Raw genomic sequence first — 17,461 nt, forward strand, 5'->3', positions numbered from 1 at the left:
GTCACACATCGTATTGGAGCGGAATGAATGAAATAGAGGCTCGCTTCTGGTGTTCTTTGTGATAAGAATGTGCCACCAAAACTTAAAGGTTAGTTCTATAGAGCGGTGGTCAGACCGACTATGATATATGGGGCAGAGTGTTGGTTAGTCAAGAACTCTCATGTCTAGAAGATGAAGGTGGCTGAAATAAGGATGTTGAGATGAATGTACGAACATATAAGGTTGTATAAAATTAGATTGTTCGACCATGTGAAGAGTAGAACCGAACCGACTACCCCAGCATGTCACATAGAAACTATTAAGCATAAAATGAGCAGTAAATGGGGGAACGGGGCTACAACTCACAAAACGACCGGCCGGGTCGTTACATCTCCCTCTATGTGCGGGATCCGAGGAAGGGTCTATTGTACGCAGTCTTACCTTGCATTTCTGTAAGAAGTTATTTTTACGGTCTAAACCCGTGACCTCCTGGTCATATGACAGCAACTTTACCAATTACGTCAAAGCTCCCCTTTATTTTATTTTTAAAACTATTATCTCGGTAAATGTTTTTCGTTGTTGCAAACCGGACAATGTTTCAAGTACTAAACACTGATAATAATGTCTAAGTGTTGGTTAAAATAATGATATGAAGTTCATAATTCAAATGCTATCAAGTATGTTGAGCTTGACTCGTTGATATTTTGATTGCTCGACTGTATACAGAATAATTTTTTGTTTCAGTTGTGTTGTGTAGTACACTGGTCTTGCATCTTAAAATTGTACATTCAAAAATTCAGCATATGTCCTTGCTTTTGCACAATTATGAGCTAAAGTGCCATTGAGGGAAGAAAAACTTTTTTGGAAAACTAAATCACTTGAAACATATATTTTACATATTTACAGAGTCAATACCCTGCAGATTACAGCAGATTACATATACGACTAACTGATGTTAGTCATTTTGAGTGGTGAAGTGTAATATCTATGCTGATTGTGATGCTAACTAGCTTCACAGTTCAAATCTGGATCATCAACTGTGTTGAAGTACAATGTGGAAAGTTTGTCATCAAATTTGGAAACCAGTTGATGGACAGACAATCCGCAGTAACGCTTCCCTAGTCGAGCGATGAAAATGTCAATTATTTTCTTGAACATGTCATCTCCTTGTATTAAGGGCTGCTCCACAAACTCAACTAGAGGCATCCACTGCATCGCGAAAAAAAAAAAAGACAGGTTAACTAAATGCAAGGTGGCATAAACCACTCTCGTCAGAATTGTTAAAAAAATGAACTTTGGGTCTAACTCAACTCCTAAAGCTAGATCATAAGGTGAGGATTGTCCAAAATCATATAAGAAAAGAACTAACACATTTTCCCAACCAATATAAGACACTTAACATCCCTCGCACGCCTAGGATTGAACATCTTGTGCATGAACAATATAGTGTGGTGCAAAGCCAAGAACATGGATAGGTGTGACACAAAGCCAAGAACATGATACCATGTTAAGAAAAAAGGACATTGACCTAATTTAACATAAAAAGCTAGCTCATCCGGCGAGGAAACAATAAATTTCCCAAACCAATGTGGAACATTAAACAAGAATGAAAATGCAAATAGATGAGTATATTCTAAATATTAATGTTAGATGTTAATGGCCCATATTCTGAAATGACGGAATAAGTAGTTTCTCAATTTTCTTGAGGTTAATCAATGTTTACCTCCAGAAAATAAACGTAATGGATGAAATAAAAAGTATAATGGGGATGATATTATGGGATGAATTAAACTGAATATATCACTTAGTGAAGGAAATACAGATATCAAATCTATTTTTATTGCCTATTAACTTATACAATATGTTTACCTTAGCAGCCTTAATTTCTAGATCATCAACCTTGATATGTTTTGACAGGGGCCTTAAAAGGCAGACGAAGAACAAATCGGACTTTTCAAAGGCCACATTTTGTGCGTGCCTGAAAGAGGACATCGATAAGTGTTAATTAAAAAATGGAGACTGTAAAATAAACAATTAGAGTCCAAAATTTAACCAGCATTTCACTTGACACTTTAAACTAAGGTTTAGAGTGTGATTGTCTCAAATAGCATGAGTGAGAGGAAGAAGCTCAATTAAGCTTGAAGATGGGCAGTTTTTATTGTAGTTGGAAGAAAATAAATTTTATATTTCTACATCGGATGCACATCCTTTTCGATCAATTTGTTACACCAGAAAGCAAGAAGTGTCCTAAACAATGAAGTCTAGGGGAGCCTTAGTGCAATGATAAAAGTTGTCGCAGTGTGACTAGGAGGTCACAGGTTCAAGCCGCAAAAACAACATTTTGTAGAAATTGCAAGGTAAGGCTACATACATACGACACAATGTGGTCTGGCCATTACACGAACCCCGCATATAGCGGGAACTTAGTGCACCGGGCTGCCCCTTTTTAGAAAGCAAGAAGTATCCTAAACTTCTACGTTCTATGTGTGTCTGAGACAAAGTTTGCTCGGATACTTATCGTATCAGCATCTCATGTTCTTATAAAATAGCTAATATAGATCTTCCTAACGCTAAAAAGACATAAAGTAGTCACGATAAACTTATGGTCCTTTGAAGAGGAAAAATTTCGTTACCTGAAAGCCATAACCTCCACAAATTTTGTGTCAATCTGGAAAGAGTAATGAAAAAGAAAAATCATCATTTTGATTACAATTGCTAGTTTAAGTAAAAAATATGTTAAAATGTGGATTTCTTACCCCAGTTTCCTCCTTCACTTCTCTCACAACTCCTGTAAAGATCTCCTCTGACTGTATTTGGACACAAGAACAACGTTTAAGGAGTTAAGTATACAGACTACACGTTTCAGTATTTACTCTGTCAAAAGTGACCAAAATGTTAAGGTCAAATTGCAATACAGGAACATACCTCAAGAATGAAACCAGTTGGTATTTTCCATAGGCCTGAAAGAGCCGGCGCAAAATGCTTCTCTTGCACGACGAGCACCTAAATCAGTATTTCATTAGAGGCTATGGGACTACAACAACAACAACAACAGAAAACCCAGTATAATCCCATGAGCGGGGTCTGGGGAGGATAGTATGTACGCAGACCTTGCCCCTACCTTAAAAAGGTAGAGAGGTTGTTTTCGATAGACCCTCGATATATTTCAAGCATAATGATCTTCATAAGCTTATACATGTTAATAGGAAGTTCATCCAAATAGAAAAATATGCACCTCATTTTTGTCATTGATCACAAAACCTCCAACTCCGACTTGATGAGATGCATTAGAAGGAAGCAAGCAGGGTTCATCCGGTATCCAATAAGTCAACATGACATATCCTTTTTCTGCATGATGGTACTGAAATCCTTCCTACAAAAATTTAGAGTTTGACCATTTATTTTAGCCAAAATTCAACATCAAAAGAACTAACACCAAAAAGATTTCAGGTAAAGTGATATAATACCTTTACTGCAATAGGAACTAGATCACATTTTTCCACTGGTAGCTTTAGCCAAACTCCCTTCTTCCCCTGTGCATTGGGAGCCATTAATTAGCAAAAGTTGTTTTATAAAATGTTATCTAATAATAATTGACAAAAATGGCGAGTCTTTTTGGAAAAGATTCCAAGTGTGTTTTACAATCGCAAGAGTTGTCGAAGATAAACAGGAAAAAGTTAAAATGCAACGGCTTCCACTATGCAGTTACAATGTTGTCAAAGGCACGCTTAAGCGTTTCACCTTGCTTAGTGGGTGCTTCAGTGTCGACATCAAGGTTCTAATGCATACTTTTCCTTGCCAATGAGCATAAGCTACGCTAAACAAATGAAATTTCACTTTGTCGTAGATCGCTTTCAATTTCTTTATCCATATATTTTCAATTCATGCTTATAATTATTATTGTTGGACTATACATATATAATCGTATTTTCTCCCATTTTCGCCTTTGTTCACTAAAGCCTGCGCTTTATTTGCTGTCTGAGCTAGAGCTCCAAAGGGTGGTTCCCCTATGATAACACTGTGTAGTAGTAATCAACACCAGACAACAAATCTAGTCATGAAGTTTGAGACTAGTCTAACATAGTAGTTGCTGAAATACCTTCACTTTCCAATGAGCAAGAGATGCACGTAGTACAGACGTAAATTTGCCCGGATTGGATGGTAGTCTTTCTGCATTGACGAGTACTCCTCCGTATTCATCATCAGAGGCATCAAGTACCCATTTATCTCTAAAATACAAACCTGTACGGTTTGTACCATTTATCTGATAAGAGAAAGTGTCCACTAAGAAATTCTTTTTGGTGACTGAGCTTGTAGCATCATAAGAAGTTCTTGAATAAGAAGCCTTCATTGAAAGCCCTGAAGGTAAACCAGAAAAGTACAGTATTTCAACTTCATTGTCAGTACAAAAGGCAACACTACTCATTTAGCAGCAGCAGTAGTGGTGTTATCTAATAATGCGTCGATGATATTCTTCTTAATGACCGCAGTAGAAACAGGAAATGCATCTCTAAAAGCTAATGATGCGCTTTGTATTGCCTCATTGTAGAGCCATTTTGACAAGAGCGGACTTACTTTAATACACAAACTTAAGCTCGTCTAAAACGGAGTAAAATGACTGGAAATGTTAGAGAGAAACCATTTTTATGTTGACAGTATGATTCAACTGCGAGCATGATATTATGTTAATGGATGGCGGTAGGACATGAACTCTCATACCATGTTGAATTGTGTGACCACAACATCTAAAATATGGTCACACTATTCAACAAGAAACACAATTCTCTTAATAAATGAGAGAAGCGGAACGAATGAGACTGAATACATACGGCCCCTTAAACTTGCCTGATTTCTTCACTTAGACACCTCTACTAAGACTTATACCTATTGAACACTTGAACTCGAGTTAAGTATGAAACACCCAACAAACGTTACAACAAATGAAGGACAAACATGAAATGCTTTTATCTGCATAGCTAATGCTTTGACCTTCAAAACATGCACTTACTATCAAAATATCAAACCCGCTCGGACTCTTCAAAAATACCACCGGGTGTTTGCCGGATCCTTTCAATATGCATTTTTGGAGGATTCGACACTGGTGCCACAACAATTTTGGAGGGTCCAATCAACAAAGCAGAAAACAACTATTCTAAGAAGTAGCTTATGGCTGGCTTTCTCCAAAATCGGGATACACTAATTAAATACTCTAAGCACGAAACTTGTACTCTCTCTGTTCCATTTTATGATAATTTGGAACAGAGAGAGTACAAGTTTCGTGCTTAGAACAGAGAGAGTACAACTTGTACTCTCTCTTTCAGTTTTAGACCGTTGCTAAAAAAAGGACATATTTTAGTACTTAGAAACAAAACAAGTTAAACCTTTTAAACTTTCATTTTATGACATTATAGCCACAGAAACGCCGTAGCATGTTTAAGACTATAGAGTAACAGTCTTCTTATACCCATAAAAGATGAATGCACTGGAAAAATAACCTTCTAATTAAATTCAAAAATCAAAAGGGTAGACAAGCCTAATTATATAACAGAAAATTACCTTTGCAAGAACAAAACTTGGGAGCTACATTGACACCAAACTTGAGCTTTGAGTCTAAAAATGAGCTAGAAAACTTCATCATCTCCATACCAACTGATTTACACATTGATATTGCCTTAGAATCAACATATTTCAGCTCCATTTAAACTAATTCAACAGCTCAGTTCCACAGTCCAAATGAAAAACCAAAATCTTGACAGCTTTATAAATAACCCAGATAAAGAAACCACGTAATTTACATATTAAAAAAAGAAGTTCAAGATTCGTTTTTGTAATGCTAATAACAAGATATTTTCTTGGGTATTTTCGCCCCCCTCGGAGAAAACTAAAATGTGAACAAAACCAGTGAAGAACTGTAAGTAAAAGAACAAAGAAGATAACATATATAAAGGAGATGAATTAAGACATGGAAATTGACATAAAGTTAAAGCAGATATCTAAGATTGATGGCAATATAGCATGTGGTTGAAAATGAACCTTGTGTAAAATGACAAACATAAGGTTGAAAAACAACTACTAAAAGAAAGATATTTTATAAGTTATTTGCATAAATTAAAGTGTCGAAAATGAAGGGAAGTGCAAGGAAAACTGAGAGAAAATGGAAAGGAAAGAGTAGTGTGAGGTAAAGTTAGTGTGAAGAAAACAGAGGAAACTCAATGGTTTTAAACCGCGGAAGTTCTGGCTCTACTATACTTTTTTTGGGGGGTGGGGGTGGGGGGTGGGTGGGGGCTTCCCACTAACCTAGTGTCTAGTATGTGCATTCAGTCTATTAATTCGAATTCGTATTCTGTAAAGCCTATCAAAGAGAAAGCCCGACACATCAAATATTTATATTGTATTTATCATTCGTAGCTATACTTTCAGTAAATTTACTATTCGTAATTATATTTGAATTTTATAACAAATCCATGAAATAAGAGATTAATTATTTTAAACTAAAACAAGGGAACAACAAGCTCTTGTAGCTCAATTGATTAGAGCGCCTACTTAGTCAGCGGAGGTATTGAGTTAGACTCTCAACAACAACATTTTATTTTCCTGCATTTCTGTTTCACCTTAGTTGTATTCGTTGCGCGAACGAATACAGTTGATACATGTTGTATTCGTTGTGTGAACGAATACATTTGACACATGTTGTATTCGTTGCACGTTTGAATACAAGTGATACAAATTAGTAGCAATTGAATAGTAGCTATGAATAATAATTAAGCAAATTATAGTTACTAGACTCTAAACTATATAGTTTGTGAAAACTTATAAGAATGAGCATTGAGTCTAACTCATTCCAAAAAGTTAGTTCAAAGGATAAGGGTTGCACAAGCCTAATAAAGAGTCCAAGGAGCCCATCCATCTTCAATAGAAGAATTAACCCACATAGTCGCTCATCCAATCACTTAAATGAAAAAATAGTCGATTGAGGCATAATATATACATAATTTATGTATTATACACGTATAATTGTGTTTAATTAATGTATAATTTATGTATATGGCTAAAAAAAGTAAACAATGAATATGAACGGCTATTCTCTTCAATATGGGATTCCATCACTCTCGCATGCCCAAACTTGCCAACTTAAGCGTGAACAATCAATCCCGGGGGCCGAACATCAGGGACCTAGCTTTGATACTATAATAAGACTCACCTTGAACCTTTGGCCTAACTCAATTCCAAAAGGTAGCTTAAAGGGTGAGGATTTGCCCAAGCCATATAAAGAATTTAAAAAAAACCATATGTGAGATTCGATCACAAACCAAACAAATTCTCTCACAATTGTCCTAGAATCTAATTTCACGAAACCAGATCCAGATTTATAAAGAAAATAAACCACATTAAAAGCAAAATAAAACAAGATTGTTTATCAAGCCGAGGCCCCTTTGTTTGGTGCAGTACCAGCATATGCAGATTTAGGATTTAAAATTTATGAGTTCAACATTGGAGATTATAAACAAGAACCTAATATTTTTTTAAAGTTATGAGATCATATATATTATTTGTTGTAATTTTTACAAAAATTTTAGAATAATTCATATTCAACGTCGAAAGTATTTGGTTCAAATAAAGCCGATATAGTAACACATCAAACATTGAATAAATTCGGTGCGCAGTGTCATCTTTCATCACTTTCAAAAAAACAGGTAGGTAGATCATGCTTCCTGATTTTTTGCTTATCTTAATCATGAATTATTTAGTTGTTAGCACTGTTATCTTATCCTTTAACTAATGGGACAGACAATTAATTTTAGGTGGACGTCCTCTTTCCTTTTCGTGAATAATGCATTTTCCTATCAACAAGAATGACGCGATTCGAAATAGTATGAGTTTTTAAAAATTTAGAGCCAAATGTAAATTTTTCGACATTTCTAATAATTAGAGGATTTTAATGTGAAGTTGGTTCTCACTTTTCAACAAAAAAAGAAGAAGATAAAGTCGTATTTACATAAAACATACTATAAATTATTATTTTTTATAGTTAAAATTATTTAAACAATTTTTGAAAACACATTGGGTAAGAAAAATTGACTTTTTAAACAGCGACTGTGTCATTTTCCTAATGTACAGATGGAGGATAATATTATTAACTATACATAAGATATTAAACTGCCTATAATTAATAGTGTATTTAATTTGGATTCATAGCCTCTTAGGTAAATTAATTTTTTGCAATCGTTAACGTTATAAATCATACTCTTTAATCAAATGCCTATAAAGCTGATATAATAGGAGTATATATTGGACTGTCAACAAATATTATGCGACTAAAATCCAAAGAACTCAAATGCTATCATAAATATCAATTGATCAATTATGTCAACAAAATCCAAGTTGCAAGGAAATATCTTATAAATATATAGTAAATAAAATAAGAACATGGGTCAAATTTGTTGTACTCTTCGAAATTAAGCTATTTTGTATTTCGTTAAACTTTTGCTCTAATATTACACTACTAGTTAGGAGAAAGATTTTTATTTGACTCCTAAAAGAGCTCCAACATAAAGGTAATTAAGAATTATAGTCAAAACTTTGAGAGGTAAATTGGACTTTTTTTCTCAAAAATATTTGAACAAATGAAATCCACTCATTACACATTTAAGATCCACTAAGGGCAAAGAAAAATATCAAAATAATTTGCTTAAGGTAAGAATATGAATGAACAAAAAGTACTTCTAAGGAAGATATTTAGTAATTTTGAATAGTATTAAAACAAAAAAAAATTCAAAAAAGGTTAGTGAACGCCAATAAATCTATGAAACAAAGAATCAAAAGAAGAAAAATCTGATTAGCTAAAAATGGATAAGATTGTATTATTGGTATCTCTTCAATTATTGAAGATATTTTTGGTACATCATTTTTTTTAACGTGTAATGAGATGCGCCTACAAAATATAACAACAATAACTCAATATAATCTCACTAGTGAGATTTGGGAAGGATAGTGTGTACACACATATTACCCCTGCCTTGAGATAGGGAGGTTGTTTCCGATAAACTCTTGATTCTCTCCCTCCAAAAATTTATCACATTGCTTTTGGGGTGACTCGAACTCACAATATCTTGATTGAAAACCGAGAATACTTAAAACTATACCAATTTAATGCATAGAGAAAATAAGAACTATATATGATAACGGATTGCTCGGCTCTCACATCATATAAGTTAGGTTATGGTGAAGTCCACGTGGGAACACGTCAAGTTGGATTGTGATTAGGACAAATTATTTTCTTATGTCTAGTGCACGTGACTCTATTCCCACGATAGCGGACAATTGCTCAGCTCCATGTAGGGCACTACCCCCACCCCCAAAGAAGTTTACCATGTGTATCAAGTAATAATTTGTTATTTAGGGAAAAGTGTTTAGATTAACATAAAGTAATCGAGATTATATGGAGGGAGATTTGTTTTAGTGGTAAATTGAGTTGAGGGAGGAAAAATAAAATATTTGAGTTTTCCTCGTAGGGACATTGTCCCATATTGGAGAAAGAAAAGATTTTTGATGAGTATATATATAATTGCTCTTTTTCTAGACCTTAAAGAGTTAAGAAGAAGGCAAGTCTCACGCCGTCGTCGTCGCTCGCTCGGCTTCGGCTTCGGTCAAAGATTGATTGATTAATCTTTTTGGACAAAATTCCTTTCAATTATTTATTTAATTAATTAAATAATTAACAAAAAATTCAATCCGGAATAACCCATGACCGGCGACCCGGTCCGGTCAGGCCCGTTTTCTTTCCATTATTTTAAATCTGTTTTCCCGCAATAGTTCAAACAACCTATTCCAACAGCCATGGTTGTTTCTGAAAGGTTGCAAACCTTTTCAGAAACAGTGCCAGCAACTCTATAAATATACTTTGAATCCCAGAATCTTTCCTTACGAAATTTTCTCGTCTTCTTCTTCTTTTTCTGCACAAAAATTCCAGTGTGTTTTACAGCCTTCGAGTAGGTAGCTGTTTACCGGCATTTTTTATATCAACACTCCGGTGAGTTAAATCATTCTATCCTGGGAGGATATATTCCAGCACCTCGGGTACTTGAGGGAAATAATTTTCTTAAGGATATACTGTGTATTCAGTGGGCTCGTTTTATTCTTATACTGTTTTTTTTTTAGAATTTATTTCGTTAAACAAGTGTTACTAACTTTCTGTTTTTGTTTATATCTTTTAGAAAGTTTAATGGTTTAATTGTTTATTATAGCAATACAGATTTATAACAATGTTAAAAAAATTATTTATTATATTCTGTATTCTGTTTGTGGAGATTAAAACCTGTGTGATTTTCTACTCCTTCTGAATTTTACTATTCTGATTTGAAGATATAAAAACTTCATCAGATTATTAAAATTCAGAAAACGAATTGAAGAACATAAAATTTTTATTATTTTCTGTGAAACAGTATATAAAAACTTCGGTTTTATTTATTATACATACTGTTTGTTGTTAATAACAGTATTGTTTACTGTTCTAGATTTGCCATTAATTGAACTCTTCTATTGTTTACAGTGAGAAATGACAATTGATAACGGAAATTCTTCTGCAACTGTTGTGGCAATGACGATAGCCTCGTCAAGCCGAACTGATGTTCCACCAGCAGAGAAACCGGAGAAATTTTCTGGAGCCAACTTCAAAGGATGGCAGCAAAGGGTGTTCTTGTAGCTTACCACACTTGGTATGCAGAAATTCACTAGTGAAGAACCTCCAGTGCCTGCTGCGGACATGCCGGACAACGAGAAATTCATGATTGTTGAGGCGTGGACGCATGTAGATTTTCTTTGCAATGGCTATATCTTAAGCGCTTTAGAGGATGACTTGTACAATGTGTATAGTGCGATGAATACTTCGAAAGAATTATGGGACGCACTTGAGAAGAAGTACAAGACTGAAGATGCATACTTAAAGAAGTTTGTGGTTGCCGAGTTTATAGACTATAAAATGATAGACAGCAAAACTGTTGGAACCCAAGTTCAGGAGCTTCAACTTATTTTTCATGACCTTATTGCTGAAGGTATGGTCGTGAATGAAGCATTTCAAGTGGCTGCAATGATTGAAAAATTGCCCCCTTCGTGGAGAGACTTCAAGAACTATCTTAAGCACAAGTGCAAAGAAACGAAGTTGGAAGATCTTGTGATTCGTCTCAAGATTGAGGAAGACAACCAAACAGCCGAGAAGAAATCTCGTGGAAATTCAACGATCATGGGAGCTAATATCGTTGAGGAGACTGCTCCAAAAAGTAAGAAGAGAAAGAGGTCTACTGGACAGACTAAGAAGCAGAACAAAAAGAAATTCAAGGGCAGCTACTACAATTGTGAAAAACCGGTCACAAAGCCCCTGATTGTCGTCTCCCGAAAAAGGATAAGAAGAAAGGACAAGCCAACATAGTGGAGAAGAATGATGACATTGATGATCTGTGTGCAATGCTTTCGGAATGCAACCTAGTTGAAAATTCGAAGGAGTGGTGGATTAACTCTGGAGCCACTCGACATATTTATGCTGTCAAAGAAGCATTTGCGACTTACTCTACTGCTGGTCCCGAAGAAGATCTTTCCATGGAAAATACTGCAACAGCCAAGATTGAAGGTTATAGGAAGATATTCCTGAAGATGACTTCCGGCAAGGTGTTAACGCTCAACAACGTTCTTCATGTTCCTACTATTAGGAAGAATTTAGTTTCAACGTATTTACTTGTTAAGAATGGATTTAAATGTGTATTTGTTTCTGATAAAGTTGTTGTAAGCAAGAATGAAATGTATATTGGAAAGGGCTAACTCACAGGGGGCCTCTTCAAACTAAATGTAATGGTTGTTGATAGTATGAATAAAACTTCAGCTTCTTCTTATTTATTGGAGTCAAATGATTTATGGCATATTCGTTTAGGACATGTCAATTACAAAACCTTGTGGAAGTTAATTAATTTAGAAGTATTGCCTAAATTCGAGTATAATAAATCAAAATATCAAATATGTGTTGAGTCTAAGTTTGTAAAACATCCTTATAAGTCTATTGAAAGGAATTCAAATCCTTTAGACTTAATTCATACTTACATTTGTGATATAAAGTCAACACCATCTCGAGGTCGAAAAAAGTATTTTATTACTTTTATTGACGATTGCACTCGATATTGTTATATTTATTTGCTTAATAGTAAGGATGAAGCAATTGAAGCATTTAAGCAATAGAAGAATGAAGTGGAGAATTAATTAAATAAAAAGATCAAAATAATTAGAAGTGATAGGGGTGAAGAATATGAATCTCTATTTGCAGAAATATGTTCGGAATATAGAATTATCCATCAAACTACTGCACCTTAAACACCTCAATCTAATGGAATTGCAGAAATAAAAAATCAGACATTAAAGGAAATGGTGAATTCTTTATTAATAAGTTCCGGATTACCGCAAAGTTTGTTGGGGGAAGCTATCCTTACAGCTAACTGAATACTCAACAGAGTACCCCACAACAAAACGCAATCTATTCCATATGAAAAATGAAAAGGAAGAAAATCCAACTTGAAATATTTCAAAGTGTGGGAGTGTCTAGCAAAGGTACAAGTTCCTTTACCTAATAGGGTTAAAATCGGACCAAAAATTGTAGATTGCATTTTCATTGGATATGCTACAAACAGTAAAGTATGTTGGTTTTTGGTTCATAAATCCGATAATCCCGAAATTCACGTTAATATGGTAATGGAATCAGATAATGATGAATTCTTTGAAAGCATCTATCCGTATAAAACTGAATGCGAGTCGTTAAGTGAAATACCTAAACGACCTCGGGAAGAACCAAAGGAAAATACTCCAAGTATAGAAGATCCAAGGCGCAGCAAACGTCAAAGAACATCTACTTCCTTTGGACCAGATTTTGTGACATTCTTGCTTGAAAATGAGCCTCAAACTTTTACAGCAACTATGTCATCTTCTGGAAGTCAATAGTGAGATTCAATCAATTTTGGATAACCATACATGGGAATTGGTTGATCTTCCTCCGGGAAATAAGCCTTTAGGTTCGAAATAGATCTTTAAACGGAAAGTAAAAGCTGATGGCACTATTAACAAATATAAGGCAAGACTTATTGTCAAAAGTTATAGACAAAAGGAAGGCCTTTATTACTTTGACACTTACTCGCCAGTAACGAGGATAACATCTATGCCGTGTATGGTCTTGAAATCCATCAAATGGATGTTAAAACAGCTTTCTTAAATGGAGAATTGGAGGAAGAGATTTACATGGAACAACCTGAGGGTTTTGTGGTTCCTGGTAAAGAAAAGAAAGTGTGAAAACTTGTTAAGTCACTTTATGGACTTAAACAAGCACCCAAACAATGGCATGCCAAATTTGACCAAACAATGTTGGGAAGTGGGTTTAAAATCAACGAGTGCGACAAATGTATTTACATTAAAAATACTCCAGGTCATGAAGTCATTGTTTGTTTATATGTTGATGACATATTGAAAATGAGAAAAAACATGGCAGATATAAATGCTACTAAGCGCATGTTGGCTAGCAAATTCTATATGAAAGACTTAGGAGTTGCTGATGTGATCTTAGGAATCAGAATTCACAAGACTCCACAAGGTCTAGCATTATCACAATCTCACTACATTGAAAAAGTACTTGATGAGTTCAAGTATTTGGATTTCAAAATTACCAAGACTCCAATTGATGTGAGTTATGCACTTCAAAAGAATGAAGGTGAAAGTGACTCACAACTGGACTATGCAAGAGTATTGGGAAGTTTGATGTATATCATGAATTGCACGCGACCAGATATAGCATGTGCTATTAGTAAACTGAGTCGGTTTACAAGTAATCCCAATCACATACATTGGATGGCAATGAAATGAGTTTTGGGGTATCTCAAACATACCCAAAATTACGCTGTGCATTATAACAAATATCCCTTCGTTGATCGAGGGATATAATGATACAAATTGGATCACTGGATCATCTGAAGTTAAATCCATGAGTGGATATATTTTCACAATTAGGGGTGGATCAGTGTCTTGGAAATCATCCAAACAAACGTGCATCGCCCGTTCTATAATGGAATCTGAATTCATAGCTTTAGATAAGGCCGGTGAAGAAGCTGAATGGCTCCGGAATTTCTTGGAAGATATTCCATTTTGTCCCAAACCTTTGGCACCTATTTGTATACACTGTGATAGTCAAGCGGCAATAGGCAGGGTAGGGAATGTTATGTATAACGGAAAATCTCGTCATATACGACGGAGACACAATACCGTTAGACAACTACTCTCTAGTGGTGTTATCACAATTGACTACGTAAAGTCAAGAGATAACGTGTCAGATCCACTTACAAAAGGCCTATCTAGAGAGGCAGTTGAAAGATCATCAAAGGAATGGGGTTAAGGTCTAGGACAAGTCATCATGGCGGTAACTCTACCTAGCATACTGGAAATCCCACGAGCTAGGTTCAAAGAAATCAAACAAATTTATGAATGACGGTTCAACATTGTCAAATAACTCAACTCATTCTCATGATGAAGACAATGTTCATAAATCGCGGTAAAACATTAAGGCTTTTTGATGAGTCAACAAAGCTTATATCTTTTTAATGATTTGCTAAGTCTGGCAGGATATGACCAGATAGTGTGTCTATAGGATTACACATTTAGAAATCACCTATGTGAGTGTGAAGTGTAAGTCACTTCAAGGGGAATGAAAGTAAAGGCCCATTCTCTAAGCACTCGTGCAACCAGGCGGTGTTCATGGCTGAAACGAACACAATCGTGAGAACCATATATGGTTAAGGATTGATTGTGTGACTTATGTTGTCTAGGTATACAACAAAGCTCGACGGTTCAAAGATATCAAATCTACCTATTGACCGAGTATATCCGATATAAGTTCACTACGAAAATTTCAAAGTGAAACCTACTTATCCATATGCAATTAATTCTTGCATGTAAAACACACACGCGTCCGTGCGTTCCTTTATTTTATAGCCATTCCCCATTCATGTGGGGGATTGTTGGGATTTTAAGCTTGTGTAGCTTAAAGAGGTTGAATGAGAAATGGAGGAAAAATAAAATATTTGAGTTTTTCTCCTTGGTAAAGGGACATTGTCCCATATTGGAGGAAGAAAAGGATTTTGATGGGTATATATATAATTGCTCTTCTTCTAGCTCTTAAAGAGTTAAGAAGAAGGCAAGTCTTGCGCCGTCGTCGTCGTCGCTCGCTCGGCTTTGGCTTGGGCTTCATATTTGGATTTGGATTTGGTCAAAGATCGATTGATTGATTAATCTTTTTGGACAAAATTCCTTTCAATTATCTAATTAATTAATTAAATAATTAACGAAAAATTCAATCCTGAATAACCCATGACCCGCGACCCGGTTCGGTCATACTCGTTTTCTTTCCCGAATTATTTCAAATCTGTTTTCCCGCATTATTTCAAACAATGGGTACTTGAGGGGAATAATTTCCTTAAGGATACACTGTGTATTCAGTGGGCTTGATTTATTCTTATACTGTTTTTTTTCAGAATTTATTTCGTTAAACAAGTGTTACTAACTTTCTGCTTTTGTTTATATATTTCAGAAAGTTTAATGGTTTAATTGTTTATTACAGCAATACAGATTTATAACAGAGTACTTCGAGAGTCATGATGATATTATTGAAGAAAGTATTTAAGAGAATATTTTTTTTCTCACTTCGGTTAATTAGCAATAATTTTTCCGTAAACTTCCCAAAATCTATTTTATATAGTTTAACAAGGAAATTTGGGGTACAAGACCCTTTACATGTATGACCTATTGCTCATGCAATCTGGGGTTCTAATTTTGGTCAACCTATCGTGGAAGCTTTTACTCGAGGGGGTACTCTTGGCCCAGTGAGTATCGCTTATTCTGGTGTTTATCAGTGGTGGTATACAATTGGTTTACGCACTAATGAAGATCTTCATACTGGCGCTCTTTTTCTATTATTTCTTTCTGCCATATCCTTAATAGTAGGATGGTTATGCATACAACCGAAATGGAAATTGAGCATTTCCTGGAATTCAAAAATGTCGAATCTCGTCTAAATCATCATTTGTCAAGCAGAAGTGGATTCTGAATTTAAAATTTGGAGGTTCTTACAACGATTAATCAAGCTAAATATCGTATACATTTAATAAATTGTTAGTACAAATACAGAATTTAGGCAAAAGTTACTGCATTTACATGAATTTGTAACCTTTGCACTAGATCCATCCCCGAAGTGAAGGAATAAGGATAAGTGCTATTGATGTTCTCAGATACCATATCACACATGGTGTAGGGCTTACTGTCACGTCCTTAGACTTAAACTAAGCGCACGTGTGGTACTTGACAACTTGCTCACGATCTTGCGCAACTCACTCACGATTTTGTTATGCCAAGCTAGCCTTACTACACTAAAGATTGCTAAGAGAATGTTAGATAAGAAAGACAAGAGAATTTTGCCAAATTAAGTTTTTTATTATAGAGAACTTGATTATTTTGTTTGATGAGTTACAAATGAACGTCCCCCTTTATATACTAGTCTCTGAGGGGCTAGTGAGTAAATAAAAACTATTACACAAGTCCCTTATTATTTACAAGTAAGTCCCCTCTCTAGATTTCTCTACATAGCTAGAATCTTCCAAGAACTTTCCTAGCAAATCCATAGAGTTTTAGGGTCTTCCTAAGTGTAAAGCCCCGTAAAATTTTGCCTAGAACCCAGGGTTTTGTGGTGTCGAGGTAGGCTAATGTGTTTGAAGATTGTAAAAAATGAGCCACGGTACGGAATTTATGGATTGTACAATGCATTGGGGAATTGGAGGAAAATTGTTGTACAACATGACGTTTCTGCGGTCCATTATGCGACCGCAGAATTACTCTGCGGACCGCAGATCTGCCGCATAGTGGAATAGAAAAAGGGGCAAATTTTGAAAACTATTTTTTCTAGCCACATAATGATTGAGCTGACCGCATAATGATTATGCTACCGCGAAATGTCATCGCGGAATGAACCAGACCCAACCCAGAATTTGAAAATCATTTTGTGGCCATTATGCTGGCCGCATAACCATTCTGTTGGCCACATAACCATTCTGCTGGCCACATATCCGTTCTGCTACCACGTAATTGACTTCGGGAATTATTTTTGGAGATTTTCTAACCCGACCCAATTTTGATATAAGGCCTTAGGGGGTCATTTTACAAGATACAATCCACTCTGGATTGTTTGAAAGAAAGATGAAGAAAGAATGACACGAGTAAAAATTCCCTTAGTGTAGAAGAAGAAAAAATAATTTCTCTCAATTCCTTCCTCCTTTTTTTCTCCTTCTCCCCCTCACATTTCTCTTTTATTTATAAAAAAGAAATCAGAATTTTTTCAGATTTTTTTATATTTTTTATTTTTTTATTTTTTTATTAAAAAGAATTCTCACTTTCCATTTTTCTTCTTTTTTTAAAA

The 17,461-nt window shown here is 35.2% G+C and overlaps 1 protein-coding gene across 1 annotated transcript; it reads right to left on the minus strand.

Moving 5' to 3' along the window:
• Positions 1-820: 820 nt before the first annotated feature.
• Positions 821-6,165, minus strand: LOC104089027 (nudix hydrolase 8-like). Its single transcript, XM_070191667.1, has 9 exons — positions 5,536-6,165; positions 4,079-4,338; positions 3,447-3,512; positions 3,215-3,352; positions 2,905-2,982; positions 2,736-2,786; positions 2,613-2,647; positions 1,849-1,957; positions 821-1,188 (listed from the first exon to the last, which is right to left on the minus strand). Exons 1-9 carry the CDS (start codon positions 5,675-5,677, stop codon positions 982-984), a joined length of 1,086 nt encoding a protein of 361 aa, XP_070047768.1. The 5' UTR covers positions 5,678-6,165; the 3' UTR covers positions 821-981.
• Positions 6,166-17,461: the final 11,296 nt, after the last annotated feature.

This window comes from Nicotiana tomentosiformis, chromosome 12 (assembly GCF_000390325.3).
Source record: "Nicotiana tomentosiformis chromosome 12, ASM39032v3, whole genome shotgun sequence".
In the NCBI taxonomy this organism is placed as follows: domain Eukaryota; kingdom Viridiplantae; phylum Streptophyta; class Magnoliopsida; order Solanales; family Solanaceae; genus Nicotiana; species Nicotiana tomentosiformis.

Bases quoted from the DNA above. Each gene is read 5' to 3' on its own strand.
- LOC104089027 (XM_070191667.1), bottom strand. From the start codon at position 5,677: ATGGAGCTGAAATATGTTGATTCTAAGGCAATATCAATGTGTAAATCA. The intron at 2,983-3,214 runs GTGCATATTTTT...ATACTGATTTAG, and splicing joins TGATCAATGACAAAAATGAG to GTGCTCGTCGTGCAAGAGAA. The intron at 1,958-2,612 runs GTAACGAAATTT...GTCCTCTTTCAG, and splicing joins GTGGAGGTTATGGCTTTCAG to GCACGCACAAAATGTGGCCT.